Source organism: Tupaia chinensis, unplaced genomic scaffold (assembly GCF_000334495.1).
Source record: "Tupaia chinensis unplaced genomic scaffold, TupChi_1.0 Scaffold000303_1, whole genome shotgun sequence".
NCBI classification, from domain to species: Eukaryota; Metazoa; Chordata; class Mammalia; order Scandentia; family Tupaiidae; genus Tupaia; species Tupaia belangeri.
This window is the reverse complement of record NW_006159793.1, coordinates 854,161-861,286: the sequence shown is the minus strand read 5'-3', so window position 1 is coordinate 861,286 and position 7,126 is coordinate 854,161. Positions and strand designations below refer to the sequence as shown.

Below are 7,126 nucleotides of genomic sequence, written 5' to 3'. Positions count from 1 at the left end.
GGGTGCGTGTGCTCACCAGAAAGACAGAGAGAGACAGAGAGTCAGAAAGTGAGAAATCACTCTCCAGGGAGGATGGCCACGCCACAATCCCTTCTCCTCCATTCTCCTCTCAGGATCCTGGGCATGCACGTACAAGCGCCTGGCATGAGTTTTAGCCACCAGGTCTGGGACTTGAACCTCAGTCTACTACATGGGAGTCTAGCAATAGCCATTACGCCAACTGCTGGTCCCCACACAGTGACTGTTTAAAATGCAAATATGGTTTTATCTTTTCTTGAAAAGGTTCACCATTGCCCTTGGGCAGAATTCTGAGGCTTTCACCAAAGCCTTCGCAGGCCTGCTCCATCCAGGACTCTGTCTCACTCCTGCCATGTGCCAGCCGCCAAAGCTCAGCCCCGTGCTGTCACATCTCTGCCACCTTCCAGATCCTGCTCATCACCCAGGCTTCAGGCCCAGGGCCTTGGAAGTGGTGCTGTCAAGTTAAAGTGTGACATGTTGTTTTCCTTTTACTGTATTTCTTTTTCCCTTTATCCCCTAACTATGGACATTTCTCTGTAAGTATCAAAAAGGATTCCTCTTACATTTTAAAACATTACGATTGTGTGCAGATACAGGAAACGTGAAGAAGGGGGCACCTGAATGATGGCGTATGGGAAACAGTGCCCGATCCTGTTTAATCCTCAGGACAGCTGGTGAGGCCAGCAGTGGGATGTTATCACCTCCACATGGGGGCTAGGGAGAGGACACTGCTCCAGGGCTACAAAGCCTGGGTTCAAACCAGGGGAGTGAAGGCTATTTCCATCACACGCTATGGGTTAAGACTATTGCAGCAGAGGGGCCAGCAGACGGTGTAGCGGTTATGTTGCTGGACTCCCACATGACTGATCGCAGTTCAAGGCCCAGACCCAGTGGCTTTAAAATCATACTAGGCAGCGTGTGTGTGTGTGTGTATGTGTCCAAGATCCTGGAGAGAATAATGGAGGAGATGGGACCATAGCCTGGTCATACCCCCTGGGGCTGATTTTTCACTTTCCCTCTCACTGTCTGTCTATCTCTCTCTCCAGAAAGTGCAGTGCCCTAAGGCAAAAACCTCTTTAAAAAAAATAAAAAGAATATTGCAGCAGAGTTAGCATTTTTCCTGGATTTAGAGATAGGAATGAGGTGAGAGGGAGTTGCATGCACCTCTGGGAGAAACTCCGATGCAGACGAGGGGCTGAATCCAGCCTTCAGCCCAGGGAACCTGAGCCTCTGTCTCCTCTGTGAGCCTGGGGCAGAGCCCAGGCCTTGGCTAGAGGTTGCTCAGGTCTGTCCTTCGTATCTAGAGCCATCACAATGGTGATGACCATAGTGAGCATAGGCAACAATGAAACGGGTTAGTTGTGCTGATTTCTGTGCGTCCCCTAGACTCTATGGGAGGGGAACTTCCCAAGAGAATAGAGCCAGGAATGGAACTGGAATTTCTAACTCGGAATAGCCAAATCCAGGACCCTCATTTTTAACCTCGAAGCTGACCAGATTACCAGACCTCTGGTTTTGGGACAGGGTCTAATTGCTCCACCTGTTCCTTCGGCAAATCCAGTGCCTCTTCCATGAGTTGAGACAAGGTGGGACTGGGCCTTCGGTAGCCCTTGTCCTAGAGGAACACAGCCCGGCTGAGGTAGAAGGAAAATGTCTCCAATAAGATGAGATGGGTAGACCTAAGTGGGACAAGAGAGAGTCCAGGAAAGGATGCCAAGGGCTTAGCGGACAAGGAAGTTCCTGCCCCTGGAGGGAGCAGGGAACACTTCCTGGAAGAGGAGGTAGAATGGCTTGGCTAACAGGAGAGGCCAAGGCACAGGACGGGAGACGCTTCACCTGCTTTCTGGCCCCAAGACTCCTTCTTTGAATCTTGAGTACTTGCTGGGTAGGCAGACCGCACTTGCCTGACCCCTCTCTCCTCCAAGTGAGGTCCTCACCGAGAAGGAGGGCGTCTGTGTCCGCCCCCACCCACCCCCCTGCACCGTGAAAGGCTCCTTTGCACTCTGGCTCCCCCGTCGGGTGATGAGGGAGACCCAGGCTCTCTCCCCTTGGCACAGCCACTTCTCTCTGTGGCTGTCTCCACTTTTGTAAAAGGAGGTGGTCGACCAGGTGGCCTCAGGACTCTTACCTGGTGGCTCTCGGTGCTAGCTGTGGGTGGCTTCGGGGACTGCTCCTAGGCAGACGGATGGTCTCCCCCTCTCTACTCCTTATGCCTTCAGGAAATGTTGCCGGGCTGGGGGGATCCTCTGTCTTCTGTCTGGAAGCTCCAGGGAGGCGTGGGTGAAGGAGAGGCTGGGAAGGAGAAAATAAACAGTGACTGTCTGGGTTTTCTCGCCAGGCCTGAGCGAGGAGGCCTCCCTGGGCGCCTTCCCTTATATGGCCAGGCTGCTCTGGGCTGGGAGCCGGCCGCTCCCCACCCTCCACCTCTCCTCAGAGGGCTGGGGGCCCCTGCCCAACACCTGGGACTCTGCAGCTGAGGGGGTGGGTAGGGCCCAGGGGCGTGTCCCAGAAATCACCTGTATGACCTGGTCCACGGTCTTGGCCTCTGGACTGAGTGGGGAGGCTTTATAATAGGATGAGGGACGGTGGGAGAGGAACACCTAGAGAGAAGGGGGACCCATTTGGTCCTGATGTAACCTACCTCAGGACATGACTCTGGCAAAACTCTTTTCCTCTCTCATCTCTGTTTCTCCCTCTGTCAAATGAAAGTATGGGGGAACCAGCAGTTAGCGTAATGGCTATGTTGCTGAACTCTCATGTAGCCAACTGTGGTTCAAGTCCCGGACCCGGTGGCTTAAACTCACGCCGGGTGCATGTGCACGTGTGCCCAAGATCCCGAGAGGAGAATGGAGGAGAAGGGATTGCGACGTGGCCATTCCCGCAGGGGGGGATGATTTCTCGCTTTCTGTCTCTCTGTCTCTGTCTCTGGCGAGCACATGCACCCTGTAGCAAAAAACCTCTCCCCTCCCCCCAAAATTGAGAGTATGGAAAATAACAGTGAATCTACACAGTTAGCCCTACAACGTGGGAACTTTGGTATCCCCATTTTGCAGAAGGGAAAACAGGCTCAGAGAGGTTCATTTGACCACAGTTATCCAGCTGGAAAGGGAGCAAGGCAGGATTTGAACTCAAGGCTGTCTGGCCTCAGGGTCTGTGTTCTGAGTGGGCTGATTGCCAAAGTGCTGACACTCAGTCACCTACATGTGCCTTACAGAAAAGGGATTCTGTTGGAGCTACTCCCCAGGAAGACCTGGGGACCCCAGTGACCAGCCAGCAGGCTTCAGGGGACTATTTTGCTAAGCAGAGAAAATGGGGGCTATAAGTCACTCTCTCCACGTCCCCAGCACCTCACACAGGGTCTGGCATACTCAAGGCTCAGGTCAGGGTTATTACAGAATTACTAACTAACTGAGTAAGCCTCGGCTGTCACATCTGTACAAGGGACACAAGCCTCTGACTCCCAGGAACTCAGAGGATCAAACAAAACAATGGAAGCAGAAGTACTAAGATGCTGCTTTTCAAAACATTTTGTTGGGGCCAGCAGTTGGTGTGGTGGTTAAGGTGCTGGACTCTCATATGGCCAACCACAGTTCAAGTCCTGGACCTGGTGACTTGGTTTCTCATTTTCTCTCCATCTCTCTCTCTCTCTCTGTCTTTCTCTGGTCAAATTAAAAAACAAACAAACAAACAAAAAACCATAATAATAATGAATAAAATTAAATAAAATAACTTTCAATTTTTTTCTTCCTTTTTTAAATTTTCCTATAGGGTGCTTGTGCTCACCAGAGAGAGAGAGAGAAGGAAAGTGAGAAATCACCACCCAGGGGAGATGGCCACACTGCAATCCCTTTTCCTCCATTCTCCTCTTGGGATACAGAGCATGCATGCATACCAGGTCTGGTGGGTTTTTCAAGCTCCTGGGTTCGGGACTTGAACCATGCAGTCGGTCATGTGGGATCCAGCTGCCTTAACCACCATGCTACCAGCTGGCCCCGAGATACCACTGTTAACAGGGCATTGACTTTCTGTCCACAAGTTCCTTCTTCCCACTAAAGTCCCTGCCTGCAGGGTTACATTGAAGTCCCCTGAGCTGACCACTTCTGGGTCAGCCCAGCCACGGGCCGGAGAGATGAGGAATCTGCCTGGGGCCTGGTTCTGGGCTCTGGGCCTCATCCCAGCCCAGCAGCAGCGACCGACAGTGGGAGAGGCTACACGAAGGGAGGGCATGAGGGGAGGAGGGGGGTGGTGCTGGGAACAGCTCCGAAATGTGCCTCGCACAAGCGCTAACATCCTGTGTGCTCTGAGCTAGTCCTGGAACCTCCCTCACCCCATCCATCATCGTGGCATCCTCCTGGCCCCCAGCCCCCTCCTGTCTTCCTGGGGCCCGGGGTGAGGCAAGGGGGCCAAGGACTGTCAGTGTGGCCGAGAGACCGCAGCTGGCAGCTCTGCAGGCCTGCTTAGTGTCGGAGCCGGACAGTCGGTGGGAGGAGGCGCCTGCAGCCTCCTAATCCAATTTGTTTAGACCCAATCTCTCTGGCTCGTTCGCTAGTGAGTGAGGACCGGGTGTGTGCTGTGCCGGGGTGCACGTTTGCACACATGCGTGGGACTTGCAGGGATGAACAGGTGGGCTGTGTAATGTCAGGCAGGCCTGGGCCTTGTCCCATGTCCCCAAGTGTCCGCTCCTTGCTGGAGCCCTGCCTCCTTCTCCCTTCCCTTCCACTTACCTCCAAATCTTCTTCCACTCTTTTCCATCACAAGAGATCAAGGGCTAGAATCCCTCTAAGCAACCGAGTGTCTTCAGCCCTGAGTGTGTCCCTGCACTTTCCCTGGCCTCAGTTTCTCCACCTGTGTCACGAAGGCGACCCCTCCCACTGTCTGCACCACTGTGTGTGTGGAAGTGCCTTTGAATGTTGGCAGGTAGGGGAGGACGTGTGGAGAGGGAAGAGCTGCTCCCATTTCTCATTTCTCGAGCTCTGCTGTGTGCCAGGGCTGCACGTCCAGGATGCGAGCCTGAGTTCACCGACCCACCGGAAGCCCTACGAGTTGCTTCGTTATCACGAGATTCAGAGACATTATGAGACTCGTTGTCCGAAACCACACACCCTCAGGCCTTCCTGCTTCTCCAGTCCGAGCCTGTTCACTCCTTTGTAGGGAAGATTACTATTTTCCCCAAATCAGGCAGGCTCTGTTTCTGTAGGGAGGATGGGGCGTGGCAATCCTTGGCCCCAGGTTGGTCTGCACTCCCTTGGCCCCACTTCTTTATACCGACAGCTCTGAGCTGCCCGCACTCCCGCAGATAGGCAGGGGCCTTCCTTCAACCTGGCCCTGTTCAGCTTCTCCTCAGTCTGAGCCATGGATACCATCCCCTTGGTCGGCCTAGGGTGCAGAGAGGAGTTTATCTGGAGGCCCTGGCTTACAGAACCCTCAGGGTGGAGGGGTACGGGAAGATGAAGGGAGGAGGCACTCACTGTTCTGTCTCCAGGCACCTGCCTGGGTCGGGTCCCCAGCAGTCTCCCTCTCTGGGGTTCTTGCTTTTCAACATCAGGATAGTGGGGGTGGCTCCCGCCAGCTGGTGCCCTTGCCTGGAAGGAACAAAGATCCCATCTGTCAGAAGGACACCACAGTGCCCTATGGCCAGAGCCCTGGCCTTGAAGAGTCCTGGCAGGGCTGGTAGGCCCTGGAGCTAAGGCAGGGCCTGGGCCCCACTGGATGCTCAGAGGCCTCAGGCTGAGCCTAGTGAGATTTCCCAGGCCTGGAAGAGCTGCCCCCATGGGCCTGAGACAGCTGTTACCCATGCTGTGCCTGCCCAGCTTCCAGAGGGGTCCTCTGAGAAACCCCGAGTCCCAGGAGCAGGAGGGCCACCTTCCCTTTCCAGCACACGTTCACCCATCAGCAAAAGTGCTGGTCTGGAAGGAGACTCCCCAGACGGCCTCTGACTAGCGGCTCTTGCTTTCAGCCTCACACATAAAAATGGAGTCATCAGGGGTAGACTGAACTCGGGGCTCATGCAGTGACAGAGACCAGAGGGACAGACTTGTGGCACCAGTGACCCCTTCTAGCTACATGAGGCTCTTGACCTGCAAAATGCCCCCTCCCATAATTAAAGGGCACAGCCAGAGGTAGGGATAATGCTGTCCCTGACTGAGTCTCCGAGGGGCTGTGCAGCTTGTCCGGGGTCATAGCTCACTAGTGTCAGACAGAGGTGGCCTTGAGCCCCGGCTCTTTATACCCGGTTGCTGCCTCCTGAGCTTAGGCAGAGACTGGTTTGATGACCAAGAAACAGAGCTCTCGTCACTGTAGCCATTGCAAAAGCCCCTGTGCCCTCTCCCGGCCTTACTCATTTCCAAGAAACACAAGAGCCTGGAAAGGGGCCGCATCTGTGAACCAGATGGCAATGCAGTGCAGAGGGGGCTGAGCTCCCCCACACCCAGCACGCTCCCAAACCCACACTCCTCGCGCAGCTCCGCTTCCTCAGCCCCCTCACACGTATGCACCTATGACAGCCTTTCTCTCCCCACACTCCAGGGCCCTAGGGTTTCCACCATTTTTGGGGGAAGACCAGAGAAGACTTAGGCTCTGGAGTCAGCCAGACGTGCTTTTGAATCGTGCCTGGAGCAATTACTAGCTGTGTGATCTAGAGCCAATGTCTTCACCTCTCTGAGCCTCAGTTTCTGACCTCCCAGGCTTGTTTGTGAAAGTCAAATAAAGTAGGTACCAAGAGAAAGCACAGTTCTAGGCACATAGTAAGTCCACAACAAATGGCTGCTATTTTCACAGTTAGCATGTTGCTGGGCTCACGGCGAGGCCCAGCCGGGGCGGCAGAGTAGAAGCAAGGAGGATGAGCGTGAAGGTCTGAAGAAGCTTCCAGAGATGCGAGAGCCACCACGTGGGGCCCCTTTTCCCATCCTGGCAGCTGCACAGCTTCCCTGGGCCTCTGTTCCCAGAGTACTCCCCCAACCCTTTGACACCCCAGCTGAGTTCACCAGCCTCACACGCTCCCCACTTCCTCCCCAGGGAAGGTCGCTCTGGGGACTTTTGAGCAAGCCCTGGGAATGCAGTTTGAGGCTGAAACCAGAGCATTGCAGGGAAAAGGGAAGAGAGGGAAAGA

General features: G+C 54.6%; 1 protein-coding gene across 4 annotated transcripts in view; it reads right to left on the bottom strand.

Moving 5' to 3' along the window:
- Positions 1-1,051: 1,051 nt before the first annotated feature.
- LOC102486309 (uncharacterized) overlaps positions 1,052-7,126 on the bottom strand; it is an 18,749-nt gene continuing 12,674 nt past the window's right edge. Inside the window, exons 1-4 of one of the 4 annotated variants that reach the window (XM_006150870.2) lie at positions 5,487-7,120; positions 2,535-2,618; positions 2,147-2,310; positions 1,052-1,697 (exon numbers count right to left, since the gene is read on the bottom strand). In XM_006150870.2, the coding sequence (XP_006150932.1) occupies positions 1,634-1,697; positions 2,147-2,310; positions 2,535-2,618; positions 5,487-5,813 (639 nt within the window). In that variant the 5' untranslated portion in view covers positions 5,814-7,120 and the 3' untranslated portion in view covers positions 1,052-1,633. Of the gene's footprint in view, positions 2,311-2,534; positions 2,714-5,486; positions 7,121-7,126 lie in introns of those variants that run through there. The other 3 variants (XR_334887.2, XR_334889.2, XR_001370530.1) reach the window with 3 other exon arrangements.